This window comes from Dipodomys merriami, unplaced genomic scaffold (genome assembly GCF_024711535.1).
Source record: "Dipodomys merriami isolate MVZ:Mamm:240054 unplaced genomic scaffold, mDipMer1.0.p SCAF_45, whole genome shotgun sequence".
Taxonomy (NCBI): Eukaryota; Metazoa; Chordata; class Mammalia; order Rodentia; family Heteromyidae; genus Dipodomys; species Dipodomys merriami.
Genome location: NW_027206013.1, coordinates 3,477,063 through 3,502,217, shown reverse-complemented (window position 1 = coordinate 3,502,217; position 25,155 = coordinate 3,477,063). Strand labels below are relative to the sequence as shown.

At 53.0% G+C, this 25,155-nt stretch overlaps 1 protein-coding gene across 1 annotated transcript in view; it reads left to right on the top strand.

Moving 5' to 3' along the window:
- Window positions 1–9,805: 9,805 nt before the first annotated feature.
- The window catches only part of Rtn4r (reticulon 4 receptor), a 28,671-nt gene continuing 13,321 nt past the window's right edge, over window positions 9,806–25,155 (top strand). Inside the window, exon 1 of the mRNA XM_069994380.1 lies at window positions 9,806–10,099. Coding sequence (XP_069850481.1) covers window positions 10,078–10,099 — 22 coding nt within the window. The 5' untranslated portion in view covers window positions 9,806–10,077. The remainder of the gene's footprint in view (window positions 10,100–25,155) is intronic.

Sequence of the window (25,155 nt, the reverse complement as noted above, 5' to 3'; positions counted from 1 at the left end):
GCTCCCCTGGCACGGGGAAATGATACACGTTGGCAGCCTCAGCAGAGTCCTTCCGGGTCTCTTCTCTGCTACATAAGCCTCCAGCAGGCCTGCCCCAGACCCAGAACACATGTGGAAGCTGGAAGGCAGGAACTGACTATGAAGTTTTGGCAGGCTGCATTGCAGGACCTCACACATAGCAGCTTAGCCATACAGCAGAGCAGGAGACCCTTCCTGCTCTCCTATCTCTGTACTCCTGGAGATGAGTTCCCACGGATCATTTGGGGACCAGGCCTAATAGAAGCACCCCTATAACAGACAGAGCCCTGCCAACCTCTCTTCAGACAGGAGCAACTGGCTAGGCACCCTTGCCCACTTGGCTACGTCCCCCCTGGCCTGCAAGGGAATTGGATGGTCAGTATCTTCTTGCCCCCAGCAAAAGCAAAGAAGCCAGAAAGGACTCTGGTTATGGAAGGGGTGTGAATCTGGTCTATCTGACCTTAAAGATCCCACCACATGGTGATCTGTGAAAAATAAAATGGAATAAAGCCAGAGGGCACAGGGTTATGGCACCATTACATTGGAAAGGGCTAGTCAGGTGTGAGGCTTGAACCTGAGGTTCCACCTAGAATCTGCGGTCTCTTGTGTCTCTTGGGAGCCCAGATGAGAACATCTCTGTAGATCTGCCAGCTGCACATGAGGCTCCCAGGGTGGGAGCCAGCCTAACTTAGAACTCCTGCCCAACACAAGTTCAACTGAGGGATTAAGTCCTCTAGTCCTCTTACCACTAAGAATACTTTAGAGTGTTCAAGGCCAGGATCCAGTCCTTAAGATGAAGAGAACAGGACTGGGCATAAGCAGAGGAAAATGTGGGGGGGGGGGTATGGAAGGGTAGGGGTAGGTACTGTCTGTGAGCAAGGCCCAGGTCTGCTCTGAGAAGAGTCTAGAGGAAGGTTCTACAGCTGGGTCCTGCCTATCCCAGAGTTTTACAAACAGATGCATCTTTCAGGGCCAGCTGGGAGCAGTGGCTCACACCTGCGATTCCAGCTACGTGGGAGGCCTAGGTAGGAGGATTGCAGTCTGAGTCTGGCACCAGGCAGAAAGGCAAGACTCTAACATAAGCAAAACAAAACAAAAAACACCTAAAGCTAACAAGGACTGGAGGTGTTGCTCAAGTGTAGGACAGTTGACTATCAAGTGTAAGGCCCTGAGTTCCGCCCCTAATCCCTGCCTGAGAGGCCTAGGGAAGGGGGGTGGGGGCAAGTGTGTATATCAGTGTTTGTGTGTGTGTGTGTGTGAGAGAGAGAGAGAGGGGGGGGAGGGAATGTGAAGCAGAACTGGTTGACTGGAACCTTGAGGAGAGGAGGGAGGCTCACAGTCAGACGCTGGGGCTGGGGTGGGGGGAGCAGGGTAGGGAGGCCTCCACATACCCCCTGCTGAACTTGGCAATGAGAAGCAAGCAAGAGATTAAGGGACTAATTAATTAAAGCAGGCCTCTGCTAACTGGGCTCTAATGAAGACAGAGGGTGAGCAGGCTACTGTGAGCACTTGGTGTGGGCTCCTGAGCAGATGGAGCAACAAGGGGTACCCCTGCCACTGTGGCAGCAAGAGAGACTGAGTGTCCCTTCCTCCCTCCCTCCCCCTCCCTCCCCCGCCCCTCTCCTTGCTTCCCTCCCTCCGTCCCTCCTTCCCTTCCTTCCCTCTCTCCTTCCTTCCTTCTTTCCTTCCTTCCTCCTTTTTTCCTTTCTTCTTTTCTTTCTCTCTGTGCCAGTCTTGGGGCTTAAACTCAGGGCCCTGGCACTGTCCCTGAGTTCTTTTGCTCAAGGCTAGTGGTCTACCACTTGAGCCATAGCTCCACTTTCAGCTTTTTGCATTCTTCTTCTTGGTGTTTAACTGGAGATCAGGGTCTCATGAACTTTTCTGCCTAGGTTGTCTTCAAATCATAATCTTCAAATTGCAGTGTCCTGAGGATTGCAGTCATGAGCATCAGTGCCAGTTTTTATTTTAATTGTGTGTGTGTGTGTATGTGTGTGTGTGTGTGTGTGTGTGTGTGTGTGTGTGTGTGTGTGTGTATGTGAGAGAGAGAGAGAGAGAGAGAGAGAGAGAGAGAGAGAGAGAGAGAGAGAGAGAGAGAGAGAGAAAGGAGGTGGAGAGAGAGCCAATATTAGAGCTTGAACTCAGGGCCTTGTGCTCTTGATAGACTTTTTTTGCTCAAGGCTAGCACTCTACCACAAGAGCCGCACTTCCACTTTTGGCTTTTTGCTAGTTAACTAGAGATAAGAGTCTCTTTGATTTGTCTGCCTGGGCTGGCTTTGAACTTTAATATTCAGATCTAGGCCTCCTAAGTAGCTAGGATTACAGCCCTGAGCCATCATTTTGCGTTTCATTTAAAATGAAAGCTCATTTCCTGGTTTAAATAATTACTGTCTCCACATCCATCTCCAGCTACAGGACATCCCTAGCAGTACCTACGGAGGTCCCCTCCCAATACTCTCCCCTCCTCCCTACCCCCAGTTGTACCTGTGGGTGCTCCTCCTTCTTCACCAGTTTATGGTCTGGATACCTGCAGGTGTTCGCTTGCTTCCTCTTCTCCATTGGAACCTCCAAGGGCCCCCCAACCAGCCACTAGAGGGAGCCCCCACCATGATGAGACCTGTTACTCTTGGACTTAGGCTTCCACTTGAGGGATCTCTCTCTCTCTCTCTCTCTCTCTCTCTCTCTCTCTCTCTCTCTCTCTCTCTCTCTCTCTCTCTCTCTCTCTCCGGCCCCCCTGCCCCACACCTGTCTGTCTCTCATGTGAAAGCACTTGGTGAGATGTGCTGCATCTCATTATAAATGTGCATCTTTCTTATTTTGAGTGAGGTTCAGCACCTATTATAGGAGTCATTTTGTGTCTTTGCCCATTTTTCTTTTGGATTGTTGTTCTTTCTCTTACTGATCTCTCTGTATAACCCCAAAAGGCCCTTTGTGAAATGAATTGCCTATATTTTCATGTTTTATCGTTTATCTTTTTTAGCTTGTTTTTCCCTCCATGTATCTACTTTTTATTTTTATGAGGTTGAATATATCCATCTTTCATTTCATGGCTTCTCAGTTTTGTATAAGTCTTAGACTGACTCAAGATTATGTTTTTTTTTATTCTATCCTTGATTCTGCTAATTTTATAGCTTCATTTTGAACTTATTTTTAATGACAAGGACTGAGGAGGAATCCAAAAGTTTCTCCTAACAACTTAGTTGTCTCTAAATTGATTGTGTATTTAGAATTATTTATTGAATAATCCATATCTTCTTCCTAGATTTGACCTGACCCCCACTCATATTTGTGTTAGAGCCACCTTCTAGATTTTCTTTCCCATCATCTGACTGTCTTGGAATATAAGATCCAATAGGGTCAATCTCTCTCCTTATGCTTATTGTTTGATGTGAGCTTCAGAATTGTTTTGGGCAGGATTTGTCATTCATTTAAAGACCAAGCAGTCATATAGGTTCCAGCACTGGCCTCTCTCACCTGGGTCTGGGATGTAGAGCACACAGATGTGCTATTGTCCAAGATTCTGGACTCTGATTCTGTGCCTGCCCTTAGGATAAAGGAGTCCAAGGAAATGCATGTAGAGAAAGACCTTCTCTCTGAAGGTTCTCTGTTGTACCTCTCCTGGGAGACACCTGCTAGGAAGATGGCTGTACCTGCTGACCCTAGATCAGGACTCCCGGCAGATGGGAAGGGCCTATGGACCCTTAGAGTCTGGAGCCTGAGCATCAACCAGAGCCTCCTAGAAACCCAGCCCTCATTCAGGCTGGTTGAGAATTTCATCTAGGATCTCAGGACTCAGGACATGGACAGGCCATAGCTCTGTGCCCAGGATTCCCTTCACTTCTTCTTAGCTATTCCTCAGGGCCCAGGCTCAGTTCCTACAGTGGCTAATGTCTTGGGAGAGAATTGTCTGAGCTAAGCCTGCCACCTGGGTAGGAAGAACTAGGGCTAGAAAGCTTGTAGGATGCAGACAAGTAGCAGAAGGTTGGGCAGGGTGGGCAGGCTGTGGATATCCCAACTTGCTGGGCAAAGCACCTCTGAGACTGGCAGTAAACCTCAGCCACTCTGGGTTGTCAGCAGGAATCATGGCTAAAAATACCCCCGACCCAGAGGCCTGCATGCTGCAGCAGCCTCCTCAGAACCCCTCCTCACACAAAGCATCGTCCATATGCCCATCAGACTCCCTTGGCAGGCTGAGAACAGGGCACAACAGACATGAGAAAACTCAGGCCCTGTGCTTAGTGCATCTTAGCTCCAGAGCCCAAGCCCAGGACTAGCCCCAGAGAGCTCTGCATCACCCCAAGGTCAGGTCTGGCTCCTACTTGTGACCAGGGCAGGGATCCACTTGTGCAGGAGGTAAGAAGGCCATTCTGGCTCTGCTCTGTACAGAGTTCTTTCCCATAGCTGTCAGGGGGCAGAGCTACTGAGTAGGTGGGGGGGAGTAGAGGGGAGGGGGCAGAAAGAACCTGAAGGCTTGGTCTGAGTTACCCTGGAAGAATATGGTATCCTATATTTTTGAGATTACACAGCATGGAGCCAGTGTTGACTCAGACTCAATTTCCCCATTTATATCCCAGAGGGATGAGGGGAATCAAGGTCCAGCAGAGGTTTACTGGCCTCAGTGTTTGTTGACTGACTAAATGACTGAGGGAAAGGGCAGATAAAGGTGATGGAAGGAAGAAGGGAACACGTGTCTTCCATGGGCATCCTCTGAGTTATGCTGTCCCTTCTGTGTCCTTAGCCATCAGTATACACTAAGGACAAGCTTTGGCCTCTCCAGTGGAAAAGGGCAACAGTCTCCATGCTCCATGGGTGGTGGTAGCCCAGGTAGGGATCTCTAGGACCCAGGGGAGCTGGGGAAGAATAATGCTGTATACTAGTCAGTGGTGCATGTAGGCCAAGGATGAGTTTTGTTGCCCCAACAGAAACCCTTCTCGGAGGGCCCAGGAAGGCTTTGTGAAGCCCTTCACTCCTGTCAAGTTGAAAGCCATGCCCACTCCTAAGCAGGCCTCCTACACCCCACCAGGAGCTCATGGGTCCCCTCAAGAGATGTACCCCTCACCCAGTTTTCACTGCCCACTGGGCTCCTGGTGTGAACAGAGGCTCCTAATTTAGCTGCTACTGCCAGGTGGGTGGTTCTGGAAGCATCCACATTCCCTGCAAGGGGGGAAGGGGGCAGGAGGAGAGGCCCAAAGCCACAGTGATGCCTAGCACAGCCTAGGTACACTGCTTTCTAGAGTATTGCTCCTGCTTCAGATTTTGGGTGCTCAGGGACTAGAAGCATTCAATTTATCTCCAAGCTCAGTCTGGACTTGCTAGCCCCTCCAAGGCCAGCGACACAGCTGCCCTCTCACTAGGAGAGGACCCCGAACCAACCTGCCTGTGACCACTGGCGTGGGCCAATCTTATCCCAAAGTGTGGAAATCCAGGGGACTCTGGAAGCAGAAGGGGGCAGACCCAGCCTCAGAGTCCAGCAGTGTTGTCCTACTTGGCCTCCATTCCCTATCGCTCTCTGCTTATTCCAGAGACAGGCCGTAGGGGCTACAGGTGAGGACTGACACTTGTGCAAGGTACACTTATCATCCGTGATTCCCAGAGGTGTGTGGCCTGGCAGAACCCACCCTATGGGAGAAGGCCCTTGCTTAGTGAAAACGTCAGAGCATTTAGAATGGGTAGACCCAAAGGGATTCTTGGGTATGCTGCTAGAAGTCGGGCAGACGGCCCCTTCCCTGCACTAGTCCCAGTTGATGCTGTGTGTAGCTTTGATGAATAAGAAATGAAGATGCTGATTAATTATGGCTTCATATGCACCAAAGTTGGACAAAGGCACTCATCAGGATGGGATTCCTTAGGGGGTACAAAGCCAATGATGGCTGAAGGCCAGGACCCTCTACAGCCCCAAGGTGGGGGCGATGGTAAGAGGTTACTGGAGGGAATAAAGTCTGTAAGTGGCCAGAGAGGGGCTTCTAGAATGTTCTCCTGTCTAAACTCCCCTAGACCTCTGTGTCTTGTCTGTAAAATGGGTGGTAGTAGAGATGTCTCCATCACAAGACCAATGGGACCACGCACTTAGCAGGCCTGGCACAGAGTCTTCTCAGGTCTCGGGCACACAGCCACCTTCCATGGTGAGAACAGATGGCGGCTGGCGCCCCCCAGCTCTCTGGCACTGAGACCACATCCCCAGCCACCCACTCAGGTAGGTCACATTGGCACACTGGGCAGCAGGCACGGCTTTGCTGATTGGCTTTCCAGCTTCCTTCCTGGGTTCTCCTGTGCTCTCCCACAGTGGCCCAGATAGTGTGTCGGCCAAGATCAAGCTCTTTCGCTTCTGCAAAAGAGGAGGGAATATCCAAGAACAGAAAACAAAAACCATGGCACTAGAGCAGGCTTGTCTCCCCTGGACCCTTAAGAGAGGCAACCTCCCAGAAAGATCAACTCACGCTGCTGTCGGCCCAAGTGGCCACGCTGAAAGCTTTTCTTATGCCAAGCTGGATTCTAAGTGGACCTAGAGGTGTGAGTTAAACTCTGTGATCCCTGTCAATGTCCCACCTAGTCCTCACAAGGGAAAAACAAAATGGATAAAGAAGAGATCTGTTGGCCATGCCCTGAGGTCTTAAATTCTGGCCCCAAGCTTTATTGAGCTCAGAGAGGCCAAAGGGCTGGACTGAGATCACGTAGCCAGGCAGAGTGCTCTCTTTTCTTTCTTTTTCTTTTTTTCTTTTTTCTTTTTGTCTGTCGTGGAGCTTGAACTCTGGGCCTGGGCACTGTCCTTGAGATCTTCAGCTCAAGGCGAGTGCTCTGCCACTTGTGCTACAGCGCCACTTCCAGTTTTCTGGTGGTTAACTGGAGATAAGAGTCATAGGGATTTTCCTGCCCAGGCTGGCTTTGAACCATGATCCCCAGATCTCAGCCACCCGAGTAGCTAGGATTACAGGTGTGAGCCACCAGCACCCAGAGGTCCATTTATTCTTAATATGCTGGCTTCTGGGCTGGATCTTGGGACAGAGATGGGAGGTGAGGGAGCCCTTCACTACAGGGGAAATGGGGAAAGGGGCTGGGTAAACTGGCCAGAGACCATGCTCTGTGGGAGTGGGGAGTGATTCAGATAGGTGCCAGTGTGGCCCCACAGGCCCAGCCCTGGCAGGGTATGACAAGCGTCCTCAACTCTAAAGGCAAAGCTGTCTCCAGGCTCCAGAGCATGCCCTCTCCTGATCCCCAGGGCCACGTGTCCAGAGAGCTTGGAGAATCAGACCTGCACCGTCCAAATGGTCTGTCATTTCAGTAACCCTGCTGGGCTTCCTAGACACGGATCGTGTAGATTTTGTCAAAGGGTCAGTTCATGGCCAGACTCCCCTGACTAAGTTTCTGGTGTGTTCCCCTAGGAATTGCCTCCTAGGGCTGGCTGAGCTGCTGTCAAGCCCTCTCTACTGGCCCACACTAGCTGTCAGCTACCTTCCCTTCCCTGTTTCTAGGAGTAGGGATGGTGAGATAGCTGCTGGGAGGGGGGACCTCCATTCTCCTTGATGCCCAGCACCTGCCCACCTGATAAATATGCTTCAACAAACCCTCCTACATCCTCAGTCCTAGAAGTGAATTGTGTCCTGCAGGCAGATTGTCCAGATACTCAGCCCTATTCAACATTCCCTTTGCCCCCCCACCCCATCTCCCTTCAGTGCTGGCCCCACTCACCTACCTCAGCCCCCACCCACCTCAGCCCACATTCAGGAGTTGGCTCAAGGGCTGAGCCTCCAGAGAAGAAGGCTCTGCCCAAGGTGTTCAGTAAAGTAAGAACTGGGAAAACTGCCTGCAGCCCATTGCAGGTGCAAGCCTCAGACCTGTTTCCATGCCTATGGGCAGTTGTTGGGGGGGGATGCGGAGGGGGAGGGTGCAGGCCCTAGCCCAGAACTGCTAGGAACATCCAGGCTTGGTGACTAGAGAGTGAACCCTTGCCACAGCATCCATAATGGCACTTGCTTTTATTTCCCGTGTCTACTCCATGCCCAAAATGCTGCCCTAGCTCCTATAGTTAATGGGGTGGGGTTTTGAACCTATGTGGGTGAAATCACCATCTTAGGCCATGGTAGGTAGTCTGGGCATACATAATTAAAGCCACTATGCAGGTTCTGTCTATAAAAGCTGACAACCCTCCATGTGGTAGGGAGAGAATTCACTAAACCACTGTAGGGGCTAGCCTGGTAGCACTGATGACCAGCACTCACTGGAGAGGTGGTCATTTGGTCATGTGGTAGGGAGAGAATTCACTAAACCACTGTAGGGGCTAGCCTGGTAGCACTGATGACCAGCACTCACTGGAGAGGTGCCCATTTGGCCCTTGTGGGGACCATGAACAGAAATTTGGGGATATCTGGGATCCACCTTATCTCCTATGTGGTTGGGAGTTACATACACTCCACAGTGACCTGGAAATCCAAGGCTAACCTAAGGATAACAGGGACAAAGTAAGCCAAGGTGTGGTGAGGGCCACAGAGCAGGAGCCAGTGCAGAATGCACAGCGGATGAGAGGACCAGACCATCATAGGCACTGCCACTAGTCCCTAGCCCATGAGGCTCCCTAACAGCTGGTGGGGATGGGAGCATTCAATTTCTGAAAGGCCTCTCCTTTTCCTGGTGAAAAAGGCAATGTGCCTATCTCCCCCAGGGCCATCTCAGGTGATGGGGCTGGGCCTAGGGGAGATACAGTGCACTGGCTATCCATCCCCTAAGTCGCTCTGCTTCAGGGCACCAGATACCACAGACCAGACTCCCAGCCGCTCCCCCCATACCCTCAGCCAGGATTCTCCAGCTGCAGGGAAAGACTGGGTCCTAGCTTGGGCAAAGAGTCTGGCAGACTGGCTTGGCTGGCAAGGACTCTATCCAGATCATCCCCTCACCTATCAGGTTGGCTCCAGGAGATCCAGACCCAGGGGGCTGGAGAGGATCTAGGCCTAGCTGACCCAGCTTCTTAAGCTTCTCTGTGTGCAGGCAAACAGTCATAGGACACTCTCAGGAGTGTGTGTCCAGGTAGATCCCCCAAGCAGGATCCAGACTTGAGACACCTGTGCATGTATCTGGGGGAGGATACCACTAGTTTTCTGGCTCTACATCTGGGGCGAGCTTAGTGGAGAGTGGAAGAAACGAAGCAGGTGGGTTTGGAGGAAGGCTTCAGACCTTATGGAGACCTCATTCCAAGGAGAGGAGAGATGAGGAGCAGGCCCAGGACTGAGTCCCCTGCCTAGGACGGTGCAAATGCCGGCGGAGGGACTCAGGCGCTAAGCGATACGCCTCGTTTCTTACTGAATCGGGGTGGCAGTCTTGCAGCAAAGAGTTTCTGGGAGCAGTGACCCAAAATTTAGTGGGAACAAGGCAGGGGTGGGGCTGCAGAGGCCTAGCGCACACCCTCATACTCCAGAATTCCGAACAAAGGTCTGGCCGGATGGGGACCGGGCCAGCCGGGGGCCGCCACGCCCTCCAGCCCGCGCCCACGACAGGTTGCGGGCCGCCATGCCCGTGGCCGCCTGCAGGGGCCGCCGCCTCTTCAGGAATGCGCCGCCTTTGTCTGGGGCCGCGCGGTGCGGGAGCACCGGGTGACTGAGCGCCTCCTGCGGTCCGGCCTGGGCGTCCTAGCCGGGCGCGCCGCCCAGGACCCGCTGGCGGGCTCGCCCTCCACCCTCCGCCCGGCCCGGGCCGGCGCCCAGGTGAGCGCCCCGCCCGCCGCGAGGCCCCGCCCCGGCCCGCCCCGGCCCCGCCCCGCCCCGGCCGGCGGGGAGCTCGGGCGGATTCCTCGCGCGTCAAACCACATGATCCCATAAAACATTCATCCGCTCCCGGCCCGCGCCGCGAGCGCCCCGCCAGTCCGCGCCGCCGCCGCCCTCACCCTGCGCGCCCGCGGCCGGCGAGCCCAGCCCCAGCCCGGCGGAGCGGAGCGGAGCGCGCCGAGCCTCGTCCCGCGGCCGGGCCGGGACCGGGCCGGAGCGGCGGCGCCTGGATGCGGACCCGGCCGCGGGGAGACGGGCGCCCGCCCCGAAGCGACTTTCGGTCCCCGACGCGCCCCGCCCGACCCCTAAGATGAAGAGGGCGTCCGCCGGAGGTGAGTGTCCGCGCAGCGCCCCGGCCGGGCTGCAAGTGGGGTCACCGTGCGGGGACTCCTCGCCCCTCCCCTGGAGGTGCAGGACACGTCCGGGGCTGCCGGCGCCGGGGGGAAGGGTCGCCAGGCCGCCGGGAGGGGCCACCGCAGTGCCACGCCGGACTCGGGCCGCCGGCGCCCCGGCCCCGGGAGGGCGGAGCCGGCGGCAGCAGAAAAAGTTGCCGCTTTCCGGGGAAAGTTGAAGGCGACGGCAGGGCTAAGGGCGGCGGGTCGGGGGGGTCCCAGGTGTGGACCAGGTCCTGGGTGGAATCTGCAAGCTGGCAGGGCGGGGTCCGGCCTCGGAGCGCCCGAGCCGCGAAAGGGTTAATGAACAGGGTTTGCTGGAACGTGGGTACGGAGCAGTCTCAGCTCACAATCTTCCATTTCTCAGGGGTCGGGACGAATGGGGGCGTTGGCGGCAGTAGAGGGCGTGGGGGACGGGGCAGCCCCAAGTGCGACCCCCATAGGTCATGCATTGAGAACAGACAGCAAAGCTTACCTGCATCTGCAACCTGAGGGTCCCTGCGGGGCTCGGTTAAAGGGAGTGAGGGGTGCTGGGGTTCGCAGCACCCCCCCTTCCTGGCAGTCCTGGGAAACCCTTCCCCCCACGGTGCGAAGTCCCCCCCCCCCCCGCAGTGAGGACAGGGGAGGGTGGTCTTCATGTGGGTTGGGCATGCCCTGCCTGGAGAATCTGGGGTGAGTACATTGCCTGTCCCAGGTGCCCACCCAGCTGCCCTGCTGATGTCCACCGTGCTGCAGCCTGCACACACGTTTCCTTGCACGTGCACGTGTTACGTGGGCTGCACACTTGCACACCTTGCATGCATAGGCACGCCAAAGATGCCCCAGTGTGCATATGCACGAACACTACGGGTGCACACACTCTTGAGAGTGCACATCCGTGTCCTCACCCCCTCTGCACGCCTACGTCCACATGCATGCACACATGCCTGCTGTGATCTCCATGCTTGGCACATGCTGGGGCCCCTTTGGCGGGACCCACTCCCACTTCCACATGCTCATGTTTTGCGGGAGAAGGCTGTCTCTGGGTAGACTGGACCCACAGACAGAAGGATGAGAAACCCTGGGCCATCTCTCCCTCTATGTGTCCTGGGAGTGTGCCTTTCACAACCCCGTGAGAGAGAGAGAAAGAGTGTGTGTGTGCATGTGCATGTGTGTATGTGCATGCATATGCGCATGCGTGCACGTGTATCACACTATATGTGTCTGCACATGTGTCTGTACACATGACTGTGTGCTTGTGAGCATAGCCGCGTGTGTCATTTGCTTCCGGGTGTGGATGGCCCCCCTGTGTGTCCAGAAGGCTTGTGTCCGCATTCTGCCCAAATCTGGAACAGAAGCCCTGGGAGTGTGTTGGGGGGGGCTTGTTTAATGCTCCCCCCAACTCAGCTGTGAGGTGCAGAGTCTCCTACTAGCTCCTCCATCCACCAATGCAATGGTGGCCAGTGGTAGGCTGAGATCCCCCTGGGCAGGGAGAGCCCACTTCAGAATTTGAGGTCAACATCGTGACAAGCAGGTCAAATCCTGGGCACACTTAGCTCCTGTTTCAGTTTTACCAGCTAGGACAGGCAACAATTCAAATGTTACCTCCAGGGGGTCCTGCCTTCAGCACCTCTAGTTGTGATGGGGTCCATCTGGTGATCACTTGCCCCAGGCAGGGTATTGTGTAGGGTGCTATGGCTGGTGCCAAGTGGCAGGTAAGGGTGGTGGTGACCCACCCACATGACAGTGAGAGGACCCTGGGCTGGGGCTCAGAGGTTATGCCTATCCTCAGCGACAGCCACTGCCATCATCTGTGAAATGGAGAAAGTGCTATTATAGGTGTGGGGTGTAAAACAAGCTCACTGAAGTAAGCGGTGGGTTTGCCACTCCCATCCCCTTTGTGTGTGTATGTTGGCAGGGAGGGATACTAGGGCTTGAACTCAGGGCCTGGGTGCTATCCCTGAGATCCTTTTGTTTGAAGCCAGCATTCTACCATTTGAGCCACAGTGTCACTTCCAGCCTTTTCTGTGATTAATTGGTGATAAGAGACTCATGTATTTTTTTTTTTTTTTTGGCTCGGGCTGGCTATGAACCTTGATCCTCAGATCTCAACCACCTAAGTACCCTTCAGGCTTCCGTATTCCCCTCTAGAAAGCAGGTACCAATTCCTGTCTTGCACCAGCTAAGGTGAGGAAGTAGAGTTCCCGGGACAAAGACTCGGGAGGTGAATGGTTAGCACTCAGGTGTTGACTGGCAGGGGGAGGAGTGCTCATGAGCCTGGCACCTGGGTGTGGCATGGCAGGGGAACAATGGCCTAGATTTGGGATCTGGTTTAATGTGGAGTCATCACTAGCATGACCTTGGGTGAGAGGTCACTTCTCTGCCCCTCAGTCTTCCTCAGCTGAACCGTGGGCCACTAATCAGAAGTTGTTTGGGGGATGAAGCTGATACCCAATGTGATTAGCTCCACTTTTCTAAGGAGTTTTGTTTTAGTTTTGGGACAGATACAATGTAGCCTGAGCTGGCCATTAAATTCTTAATCCTGCCTCAGCCACCCTGAGTGGTGGGATTATGGGTGTGAACCACTATGCCCATTTTCCTCAGGATTTTGACCCCTGTGTTTCTGCCTTCAAACTTCTCCCCAAATAACTCCCAACTCCCAGTCAGCAGGTATCCTCTTGGAAACTGCCACCCTCCCCCCATTTGCAGATGGGGCAGTGAAAGATGATCTTCCCTGAAGGCTACAGGTGACAGGATGGTGGAGGAAGTGGCAGGCAGGGAGGGAGAGAAGGCACTGAGGGAGGCATTTCCTCAGCTGGGGCGGCACCTGCACTCTGCCCCTCTGAAGCCAGAGGCCTGCAGGGCCTATAGAGGCCCTCCCCACACCCACACCCCAGGCTGGGCTAAAGCCTTGGAAGGTGGGGAGAGATCCTATAGCCTGGAAGATGGGGGGAAGGAGAGGCTTGGCCCATGAGAGGTGGGACTTGTGGGGCCATGAAGCTGGTCCTGGCTTCACTCCCTCTGCTGCCCATGGGCTGAACAGTCCTCTGGCTCTGCCCTCTTCTTTGTTTCCTAGCCTTGTGCCACAGACTGGACATCTATGGCAGCTGATAAGCACCAGAAGGGGCCCAGCTGGCAAGGCTGGGACAGGAAAGGAGGCAGAGGGAGCCCTCCTGTGGTCCTGGGCCTGTGGCCCGGAAAGTCTCCCCGGAGCCTCCGTCTGTGCATCCAGAAAAGGGGTCAGGAGAAGGAAGGAAATTGGACAAGTGTGTATCCACAATGGAAGGTGTATATAAGCAGATTTCCACACTGGCCCTCTCAGAGTTATGGAAGCTGCTGGCACTTGGGTGTGTCAGTGAAGTTCATGTAGCCTGCACCCAACCTGGTGAACCCTGACTTGTGACCTCCCCCCCTCCCACCCCAGGTAGGACTGCTCAACTTCTATCACCAACCAGAGACCAGCCAGCCTGGCTGCCCCACCTGTTTCCCCAAGCCCCGTGTGTGTTCTCAAGGCCCAGCACCCTGCTGTACCCCTCAGGGTCTCTGCCCTGTGGCTTAGCTGCCCCTGTACCCTGGCCAAGGTCACCAATGCCCTTCCTGTGGCCAAATCTTAACTGCTGAGTGTGCTCACCCCCACCCATTCATTCCCAGCCTGCAGACCCCGAGCCAGACAAAGAAAGGGGAGTGATTTGGGTCTCATGGTTTCCAGGGTTAAATGCTTTGGAGGACAGAGCCCACCGGTGGAAGCCCAGCCAGAGGGGTGGATGGGCACACCGCCTCAGCAACTCCCCACTCCCCCCAAATCTCCCTGCAACATCCCCTGAGCGCGTGGGCCTCTCTGTGTCCCACTGCAGCGGGTGTTTTGTGTTGCAGCTTCTTCTTTTGTCACTGTATTTTAAACATTTTGCACATTGAGAACTATTCTTGTGCATCATGCTTTACTGGTGTGTGTGGAATCCCTTCCTGAGAATGCACCATAATTTATTTATCTAAACCTGCCTTGGCCTCTCACACTGCATGTAGTCATGTAGCTGGACCCTGGAGATTTGGCTCCCCACCCACCCGCCTCAGCTGGTGTGGGGGAGGGGCCCACTCCCAGGCCAAGGCCTGATTCCCGCTCCCTCTGCCCCCCCACCCCCATTTCCAGCTCCCAGCCCCTCTGAGCCTTTTTACAAACATCAGGTGGCAAGGTGGTGAGTTGAATCTGCTTCCTGCCATGGAACCAGGATGCAGCTTTGAGGACAGCCATCTGTGCAGCCACTGCTTTGGGGCCATCTCTCTCCTGACCCCCACCTCACACAGCCTCCAGTCTCTCTGTTGTGTGTGTCCCGATTGCCTCCTTTCTCTGCCTTCCCCTGCGGTGGGAAGAGGGAGGCTGAGGAGTTGGTGACATTGTCCTTCAGCTTTGTGCCATCTGACGGAGGTGGCCTATGAACCCTTGGAACCTGATGACCCTCTCCAGGGGAGCCAGACCCTGGAGCCAAGAAGCAAGGGTTGTTGGTTCCAAAGTGGTCTTGGAGTAGTGCTGAGCAGAGAGAAATGAGGGTCCCTGTGTTAGCCCAACTGGGCCTGGCAGGCAGAGAGCCCCATATCCAGCACCTCAGGACATGAAGCTGGGCTGATGGGAGATGTAGAGTGTCAGGAGTTGACCTAGCTTGGCTCAGAGCAGCCTGCCCCGTGCAGGGCAGGTGGGGGGATGTGCTTTCTAGTCCTATGGTCAGCACCCTGGCCTTCTCAACAGGCTGTCATGGATCATGCTCTGTGGCAATTGAAGTTTGTGGGTGTCAGACAAGGGTTTTGCAGTCAAACTTGGGTCCAGCTGGGTTAAATGGTGCTGACAGAGCCTCTTTCCTGCAGGGCATCTTGGGGCCTTGGTTTCAGACTAGCAGCGCTGTGTCTGACAAGCATCTCTATGCAGCCAACATCAGGGCCTGTGTGCTGAGGAACCCATTTGGGGAAACTGTGACTGGAGGGGGAGGGGAGGTCACTCGGAGGGATAGAGGGGGGTCACCAGGATGGGTGGGCTGTCCCACACAAGCCTCCACTCACAGGGCACCTGGTGGGTTAGAGAGACCATGGTTTTCCCCGACTGTACAAGGCAATGTGCAAATTTAACCTTTGGATTTATGACTCTATTTCTTTGCAGCAAATGTCACGGGAAATGTCAGGCCAAGGCTGAAACTGGGTGAGGGGCCCATCACGATAAGGGGTGGGGTTGAGTAGGTTGTGGTGCCCAGAGACTCACGCCAGGGTGGGGCTTCAAGTCCTTTATTGCCTCCATGAAGCCCTCTCAGATTGCCCCTGGCTTGTCTGGTCCCCAGCACTGTATCCTCAATTTATCCCAGCCATTGTGACCTTGTTAAGATGTTGGCTTTGTTCACCCTCCTGCCAGGGCCCAGATGGGGCCAGCTCAGGGACCTGCCAGAAGTCTCCCCCTCCCCCAAGTCTGGGCAGCCATAGGATCAGCTCATGCAGTGCTGGCTTGCTGTGTGACCTTGAGCAGCACTGCCCTTCCCTGGTCACCGGAGGCCTCATCTGTAATCTATGGCTGTTGACTAGAGGTGGTGTTCCCGGCTCAGTGCCTGCATGGGTGGAAAATAGTGTATCCTCAGTGCGTGAGCTGTGGGGCTCTAGGGGAGATGGTGGGCTCATGGGCAGTCTGGGTGGCATTCTGTAGCAGCCACTGGGGCTGCAGCAGTCTCAGCATACTGTAAGTGCATAGTAAAGAGGGAAGAGCTGGGTAGTGATGACTCACACCTGTTATCCTAGCTACCAAAGAGGCTGAGATCTGAGGATCGCAGTTTGAGACCAGCCTAAGCAGGAAAGTCTGTGAGACATATCTTCAATTAACCACCAAAAAGCTGGGAGTGGAATTATGGCTTAAGTGGTAGAATACCAGCCTTGAGCAAAAAAAGCTAAAGGACAGCACCCAGGCCCTGAGTTCAGTCCCAGTAACTAGCAGAAGAAGTTAGAGGGAGATGGTAGCAGAACATGGGTAAGGCAGGAAAGGACTTGAGGTCAGCCCCATTGTTTATGTAGGCCCTCCACCCTTCCTCTGGGCTCATCTAGCTCACCCAGGCCTGCCATAGGGCTGTGCACTGGCTCTCAGGTCTAGGTAGTTGGCCAATGAATGATAACCATCTCTTGCCTTGGACTGGGCCTGTGCAGCTAGCAGTGGTCTCCAGCTCCCTAGGTTGCCCTCCTCCTGTCCCAGCAGTTCCACATCACGCCTGAAATGTAGCTGAGTTCCATTCCCATATTTGCCCTGTCTGATGGTATAACATATAGTGCTTTGTACCCAACATTCAAACCCAGTGACCTGGCCTCCCCTCTCTACCTATCCCCAAAGAGAGTCTGACCCTGTCCCTAGCTTTTCTTACTTAGCTCCCTCCCTTTAGGCCTGTCTCAGATCTGCCTCCTCCCAGGCCGTGTTCCCCACCCTCAGACATCTTGTCTTTCATCCAGAACCCCAGCCAGCCTGAAATCTGCCATAGCCATCCCTAGGTACCACCTTTGCCTCTTTTTTTTTTTCTCTCTCTCTCTTCAGGACCTAGGCCGGAAGGCCTCCAATGGAGAACCCTTTGTCTCCAGGTCCCAGCTCCCCATCTCATGCTCCTCAAACAGATCAGTCCTGGCATGAGGGAACTATGAGCAATGGTGGTCACACCAGCAGGACTCTGTGGAGGGAGACAGCCAGACCCCTGGTTACATCACCGAGCATTTGCACCAGTGTGAGCAGTGCATGGTTGCCTGCCTGCTAGGGGCTCCTGGGGGCTGGCTAGCAGGTGCAGTTTACTAGGCCAAGACACCTACAAATGAAGGCTCTAGAGCCAGCAGGCAGCAGCTCACCCCCTTCCCTCCCTGTTGGCATGTGGATGATGTAATAGTGAGGGAAATGTTGCCCACTGGGCTGGGCCCATGCTGGGAGATTGACTCAGACACATTGGCCAACCCTTGGTCATCCAACTCCAGGGACCCCTTCCCAACCTGGCCAGGCCACTCCTAGAGTGCATTCCCCAAACATGGGAACTGAGTGTGGAAATTGAGGTTCCTGATAGGTATTTGGGGCCCCTGATGGGAGATGAGGGCCCCCACCACCCAGCAAAACTCCTCAGACTCTCAGGTCCCCAGGGAAATCCAGGTAGCACCTAGGAAGTCAGGGAGTGGTCTCTGATGGGATCCTCAGCATAGTAGAGCCATGAGGACACAGAGGAGGAAATTCTGTCTGGGGCTGTTCCTCCCCTATCAGTCCATCACTGAAGTCTTTGCTAGCCACCTGAGGAGGCACTGGTTTATGTTTCTGGAAGCCCAGGGTCAAAGGGGATGCAGGGTGGGAATGTCCATGCTCTAGGCAGATCCTAGAGGAGGATCTGTCTCAGGATGAGGAGTCCTGAGGACTGGCTGGGGGTCTGTGTCAGGGAAACAGAAGCCCAATTTGGGTTTCTGGGAAATACTCCGTTGGAAGGGAACTTGGAGCTGCCTAGAAGGATGTGGGAGACCCTTTGCCTTCACTGCTTGGAGCCTTTGTTACTCCACTCACTTAGTTTGCCATGCTGTGGGCATGACTCCCTGCGCCTGGTCCTTGAAGAGATCTGGGCATTGGAAGTTTGGGCCACCTGTCCCCCCAAGTTTGGTTTCTACCTTAGAAGCACCTTATATTCATGAAACTGTGGCTAGAGGCAGAATTTTGCAGAAAGGCCAGTTGGCAAGAACCTGAGTAGCTGCTCCTCCAGGCCTGGCTGGCCACCAGGATGGCAGTTTAGGGAAGGCAGCGGCCTCATTGCTCTCAGCTCTCTAGCGCCCCCCGCCGCCCCGCCCCTGTGCTATATTGGACAAGAACCTAGGGAGTCATCCCCCCCCCCCCTCCAGCCCAGCCAAGTGTCTCCCATGTGTTTTCAACTCCCCCACTTCCCCTGTCTGCCCTAGTTGAGGCTTCCCAGTTCTCCTGGGATCCATCCAGCCCCCTCATCCTCAGAGAACACTGAGCTGGTGGTCCCTGCCCCCCACTCCATGGGGCCTCTGAGGGTTGAGGATGTGGGGTGGGAGCTTCAGCAGTACCTGCTATTTCTGGTGTCTCCCTGGCCAGGAGTATCTCCTGACCCACTTGAAGGGGCTTTGAGAACTGTGGCCATGGGTGTGGCTTGGCAGGGGGAACCCTCCCCAGCCCTCAGCAAGGCTAATATGCACCAGGAGGAAGAAGCCTGGACCTTGGTGGTCTCTCACAGTGCCTCAGGAGAGGCCCCAGTGATCACTGACTTCTCCCTCCTTTCAATTCCAAGCCAACCCTGTGCTGGACAGCAGGGACCCTGAGTTCTTTGTAGTATACTGTCCCCAAGGTATTCCAGGTTCCAAGAGATACCCTCTCCCCAATCCACGAGGTCCCCAGAACAAAGAAATGCTGATAGGAGTGTAGTGAGAACCCTGAGACCTATCCTCTCATGTGCTGTCCCCACCAGGCCCTCAAAGGGAAACTGGAGCTGCTGGCCCAAGGGGAGGGGGTGCTAGCTGCTGGAGTTCCCAAAACAGAAGATCTCTTGCTCCACAGGAAGCAGGGGGGTGCCTAGGAGGGCCCTGAACAGGGAAAGGACGAGGGGGTGGATAAGGAGCTCACCCTTACTAGCCCCAGCAGGAAGCCCGCCACAGCTCTATGTGCTTTGCAGCCTGACACATGGCCCCTGCACACTGGGCCGTGTCCAGGCTGTCTTTTATCTCCCTGCCTCGGCCCCAATTTATGTCAGGCAGAGGCTGACACGGGGACAGGTGTGACAAGTGCCTGGCTTCCTGTTCGAAAATTGGCAAAAGAAAAACTCTCCCCATAAAGATATTCCATCTACATACCTTGAGGATGTCACCAGGAGGACCCATCACAGCCGAGACAGATGGTGGCCCTAATGGATTCCATTCTTCAACTGCTGCTGGAGCCTTGGCCTGGCCCCCACCCCAGGTGGCCTGAGGCGGGTGGGTGGCAACAGGGTGTCAATCCTCTTGGGAGTCCTCTCCAGCACTAGGGCCTGCCCCCATTCTATTTCTGCCCACAGGGCCTTCATCACAGCCAGAGATGCCAACCCCGGCACCCTCCTGGTGCCTCCTGGCACTGAGGACCTCCTGGCCTTGGCACACAGGGAAAACACCTCTTCCAAGAAGCCACCCAGTCCACCCCACTTAAAACTGCCTGCCATCACTGTCCTCTGCAGGAGGGACATCACTGTCTCCCCAGGAGATTGCATACCCAGAGAGCCTGAAGTCACATGACCATCATTACTGCAGCCTCCAGCTCTCTCAGCTGGGGCATGGTGGGGACCTGCTTTGGCCTGGCATTTAATCCTCAACCCAGCCTGAGTGTCTAAGCTATCTAGCCCATCACTACCTGAGTACCTTGTGGATGAAGCTCCCATAGTGTCCCTGGGGGGTCTGAAGACAGACTCCCTGAGTGAGGCCAAGGTATAAATAAGGAAGAAATTGGAAGGATCTGGACTCCTTAGGAGTGGTGGGGTAGAGCTCAGGAGAGAAGAGCCCCTTTGCGGTAAAGCTGGGAATAGGGAAGCCTGCCTGGGAGTGAGCTGACTAATCCAGGGCCTGCATGGCAGAAGGCTGACTCTTCAGAGCCCGTACATGGGTGTACTTGGGACCTGGGCTTTGTCTGCTGTACAGGAGGATAGTTGCTCCTATGGACAGGATGAGTCATTGCCCAGGAAAAGTTCCAGGCATAAAGGGCCTATCCTGAGCTGATGAGCTAGGGATGAACCTTATAGCACAGAATTGGTGTCTTACCACCCCCTCCCACCTTGTCTGGCATCAATACATGAGACCAAATGGAACATTCAAAATATACTTTTTGTTTTACCAGTTTATGAGTGAAAAACATGGAAAAATACACCAAAGTTTTAAGAAAGTAGTTCTGTGCCAGCTGCTGGTGGCTCCTGCCTGTAATTCTAGCAAGTCAAGAGGCTGAGACCTTAGGATCAAGGTTTAAGGCCAGCCCAGGTAGGAAAGTCCATGCATGAGATTCATCTCCAGTTACCAAAAATCCAGAAGTGGAGCTATGGCTGAAGTGATAGAACACCAACCTTGAGCAAAAATGCTAAAGGACAATGCCCAGGCCCTGAATTCAAGTCCTAACACTGGTAAGAGACAGAGACAGAGACAGAGACAGAGACAGAGACAGAGACAGAGAGAAAGAGAGAGACAGAGAGACAGAGACAGAGAGGAACAATGGTTTTATTAGTCAACTCAAGTGGACATAGCAAAATCCAAACTGGGTCTCTTAAACAGTAGAAATTTATTTTCTCACAGTTGTAAATCTAAGATCAAGATGCCAACTTGCATAGGATTTGGGTAAAGATCCTTTTCCTGGCCTACCGATGGCCATCTCTCAGCATCCTGACGTTGAGGGTTGGGAGAGTAATATCTCCAAGGTTTCTTCTTCTAATCCCATCATGAGGCCCCACCCTCAGGACTGCTTCTAACCCTGATCACCTCCCAAAGTCCCCATCTTCAAATATCACCCTGGAAGCCAAGAATGGTGCTATACACCTGTAATCTCAGCACTCTGGAGATTGAAGCAGGATTATGAGTTTGAAGTCAACTTGGATTACACAAAGAGACCTTGTCTCAAAGAAAAAAAAAAGTGAAAACATATTGTCACATTACATTTGAAGGGGACATGAATATTTAGGAATGACAGAAGTGAAACTGCTTAGCACTGAGTGGTCTCTCCACAGACAGTGCAGAGCCCCTGCCAGGGCCAAACACACTTAGGGAATGCTGTCTCCACAACCACACACCTGTCACTTGTCTCTACTGGGGGACAATTATTGCATTTGTGGGACAAACAGTTTATAGTGTGCCTACTGTATACCAATCACCTGGACGTGGAGCCTCCATTTGGCCCACAACTGAGGGACAGATGGCAGAAGCAAGCCACACAGATACCCAGCCAAGGTGTGGGATAGAATGAGCACCTGACAGTAGATGGGCGGAGTGGGATGGTATGAGGGAGACCCTGGGATCTAGTCCATCGATAATGAACCCAAGCCTGAGAGGCATTCACTGGGTCTGAGCTGGGCCATTCTGCTGGGCTTTGGCCTGAAGCAGCCAATGAGGCAGCAGAAGGCTGCCCTGGAGCAGGTGGGCTGGGCTGTCTGGTAGGTTGCAGAAATGTAAATATGAACCAGCCTAGGCCTCTAGTGTTGGGCTATGAGGAAGGGGAAGAGGATGGAAGCAAGGTGTTTAGGACAAGTACCAGGGAAAAAAGTATATATGTGTTGGTACTAGCACTTGAACTCAAGGCTTCATGCTGTCACTTGATTGTTTTCACTCAAGACTGGTGCTCTACCACTTGAGCTATACAACCACTTCTGTCTTTTTGCTGGTTAGTTGGAAATAAGAGTCTCACAGTTTTCTGCCTTGGCTGGATTGGAACTGTGATCCTCAGATCTCATCAACCTTCTAAGTAAATAGGATTATATCCACCTGGTTACTTCCCCCTCCTCCGCATACCCCCCCTTCTCCAGTGCTGGGGCTTGAATTCAAAGCTTGGGTGCTGTCTCTGAACTTCTTTTGCTCAAGGCTAGTGCCCTACCCCTTGAGCCATAGCTCTACTTCCTACAAATAGTTTTTGAGGTTTTATGAGTGAGAGCTGTGGGAAGGGGGAAGCTGGACACTGGATATGTCCTCTGGAGTAAAAGGTCATGCTGCCCAGGGATCATTTATAAGAGATAAGTACAGCTAAACCTAGAGGTGGCCACTGACTCCTGCTGGCCCTGCTGTGGTCACTGGTGCCTGTGATGGTGTCCAGTGGGCCTTGGCCTTGAGAGGATCTTCTCTCAGCCTGGTCCTAACTCAGCTCCAGGGGAGTCTGTGCCTTGGGCCAGTAGGGTAGATAGATCAGGCCGTCTTGGGAGCTGCATATGGGTGGCAGGTAAAAGAGGCTGGCTGGGACCTGAGCTGACCCCTCCCGAGCACACCCCTACTCCCCACTCCCTGCCCAGTGGTGATGAGAAGATGAGGCCAGAGGCCACAGCCTAGAACAGCCCACCTTTTCCTGCTGCCTTTGGGAGTCCCTCGTGAGCTGCAGGATGTAGCCAAAATACACTGACCTCCTTTTCCAGAAGGCAGCAGCGCCTGAGCTCCCACCCGAGCAGGTGAGAAGCCGCCAACGATTTCCATCCCAAATTGATTTCAAATAAGCAGGAGTTATCACACACAATCATATAGGAATAATTTATCACTCGTTAATAAAAGAGCAATTACTTATTCACATTGCCCCTGCCAGCACGCCACAGGCTCAGTTGCAGGGACACATCAGGGGTGTGCTCTCAGCGGTGGACAGAAGCCTGTTTGTGCCCAGCCAGGTTCAGGGCTGAGACCCAGGGATTGTAGACCTGACTCCAAAGCAAAGTGGGCCCTGCTGGTTTGTCAGTGCCCCTTCCTCCACCGTCCTGTGATGAAGGCTCAAAAGTGGGTGAACAGGGAGGTGGTTGGTACCTGTAACAGTGAGGGGACAGGAACAAGCCCAAGTGTGGAGGAAACAAGAGTGGGGCTTTGCCAGGGTATTAGGGACTGGGCCAGATGGAGGTGGAGGGCCATCAAGGCAGGTGGAGCTGCCTGGCTATCTGCAGAAGGCCTGAACACAAGAGTTGCAATTTCAGACTAAAAGCTTGTCCTTTCAAGTGTTGGGATTGCAGAAGCTTCTGTGACTAAGAACTCAGAGTGTCCTTGGAGACCCAGGTGCATTCTCTGCCACCCTTAGCAGAGTGAGTCCTCCGGGCAGGACTCCTAGACTGCATGCTCCAGAGCTCTCCCAGCTTGCATTCTCCTGTATTTCAGGGATAGCTGTTTTTAATTCGCATTTATCTTTACCTTGGAAGCTACATTCTTTCATTTAAAAAAACTGTATTTCTAAGATTTCAATTGTAAAGATGTAGTTTTTAAAGATTGTTAGCCCTGATTAATGGCTCATCCTGTAATCCTAGCTACTCAGGAGGCTGAGATCTGAGGATCATCATTCCAAGCCAGCCAAGGTTAGAAAGGCTATGAAACTCTTATCCCCCAATTAACCCACCACCAAGCTTGAAGTCGAGCTATGGCTCAAGTGGTAGAGCACTAGTCTTGAGCAAAAAAGCTCAGGGACAGCGCCTAAACCCCAGGACACACACACACACACACACACACACACACACACACACACACACACGCACGCACACATGCACACACACACACACACACACACACACACACACACACACAGCACTAGTCTTGAGCAAAAAAGCTCAGGGACAGCGCCTAAACTCCAGGACACACACACACACACACACACACACATACACACACACACACACACACACACACACACACACACACACACACACACACACACACACACACACACACACTCATTTTGTTCTCAATATCCTGCACAAGGTTTTAACCTGACTTCAGATCTTGGAGGCTAGTCTATAGAATCAGTTTGCAGTATTTCTGCCTGAATCTTCCCTGTAGGCAGCTGTTGTTCTTCTGTTTCCCGGTTTTGTTAAGATTATCTTCAGCTTACAAAGTCCTATTATAGCCTCTAACATGTGTCCTTTTGTTTCTTCTGGAGTTTATAGCTGATCAGTTTTTGTGAAGGGTCGTGTTGGGTCTGTCATTTTTCCTAGGCCTTTGTCCTGCTCTTTAACCACCATTAGGATTGCAGCCATCTTTCGTGGGATGCATGTTTTCTTCCATGGGTGTACATTCTTGTTTGTGCCCAGCCCTAAACACAATCCCAACTACCTCTAAGGAAGGCATGGTCTTTGGAAGTAGTCCTGAATCCTCCCATGTTTACAAGTTTATTCAAGCTGGATAGGCTGGGTCCAGGATTCTATATGAAAATGCTATCACCTCAGAATTTTGAAGCAGTTACAGTTTTGCTGTCCTCTGGTGTACAATGTGCTATGAAATCCAGTTCCACCTTGCATTGTTCATGATCAGACTTCCTTCTCCGCACCTCAAGCTTCTCTTTATCTCCAGGGACCTGAAATTGTGCTGCAGATGCTCAATGACTGACCAGGTCCTTGGCTCTGGGAAATTTCTCTAGGATTATTTATTTGTTAACTTTTTTTAATCCTCTGTTTTCTCCATTGTCTCTTTGTGCAACTACCTTAAGACCAGTGTTTGACCTGTATTTGTCAATTGAATCTCATTCATTTTTTCTCTCTCTCTCTTTTTGTTTTTCTCTCTGGAAGATTTCTTTGACCTTGTTTTCCAACTCTTCTATTGATTTTTTTTTTAATTTTAGCAATTCTATTTTTAATTTCTAGACACTCTTGCTATCTGATGGCTCCTTGGTCACAACACCCTGTTCTTGTTTTAAACCCCCTTTTATCCATAGGAGGACAACTAATTAAATTTTTCTGCTAATTTCTTACTCTTCCTTACACTGTCTCTTCTTCTGTTAGTCATTTTTCCTCATCGTCTGCATAGATATCTTTTCTATATGCTTAATGGCTATTGGCTTTCTGGTTGCTTTTTCATGATACTGCACTTGAACTCAGGGCCTTGTATTTGCCTCACAGGTACTCTACCACTTGAGCCACACCTGCAACCCTTTTTGCTTTTGTGTGTGTGTGTGTGTGTGGTGTGTATGTGTGTGTGGGGGGGTAATATGTGATAGTACTGGGGCTTGAACTTAGGGTCTGGACACTTTCCTGGTGTTCCTTAGCTTTTTTGTTCAAGGCTGGGCCTTACCACTTGAGCCACAGCTCCACTTCTGGCTTTTTGGTGGTTAATTAGAGATAGAGTCTCACAGATTTTCCTGCCTGGGCTGACTTTGAACTGCAATCCTCAGATGACAGGCTTCTAAGTAGCTAAGATAATAGGCAGGAACCACCAGTGCTCAGCTTTAATTATTTTTTTCTTTTAAAAATAGTCTCATGTTTATGCTCTGGCCAGCCTGGACCATAATAATTGGAATGACAGGTATATGTCACTGCATCCAGCTTTATTGGTTGAAATAGGGCCATACAAACTTTTTGTTG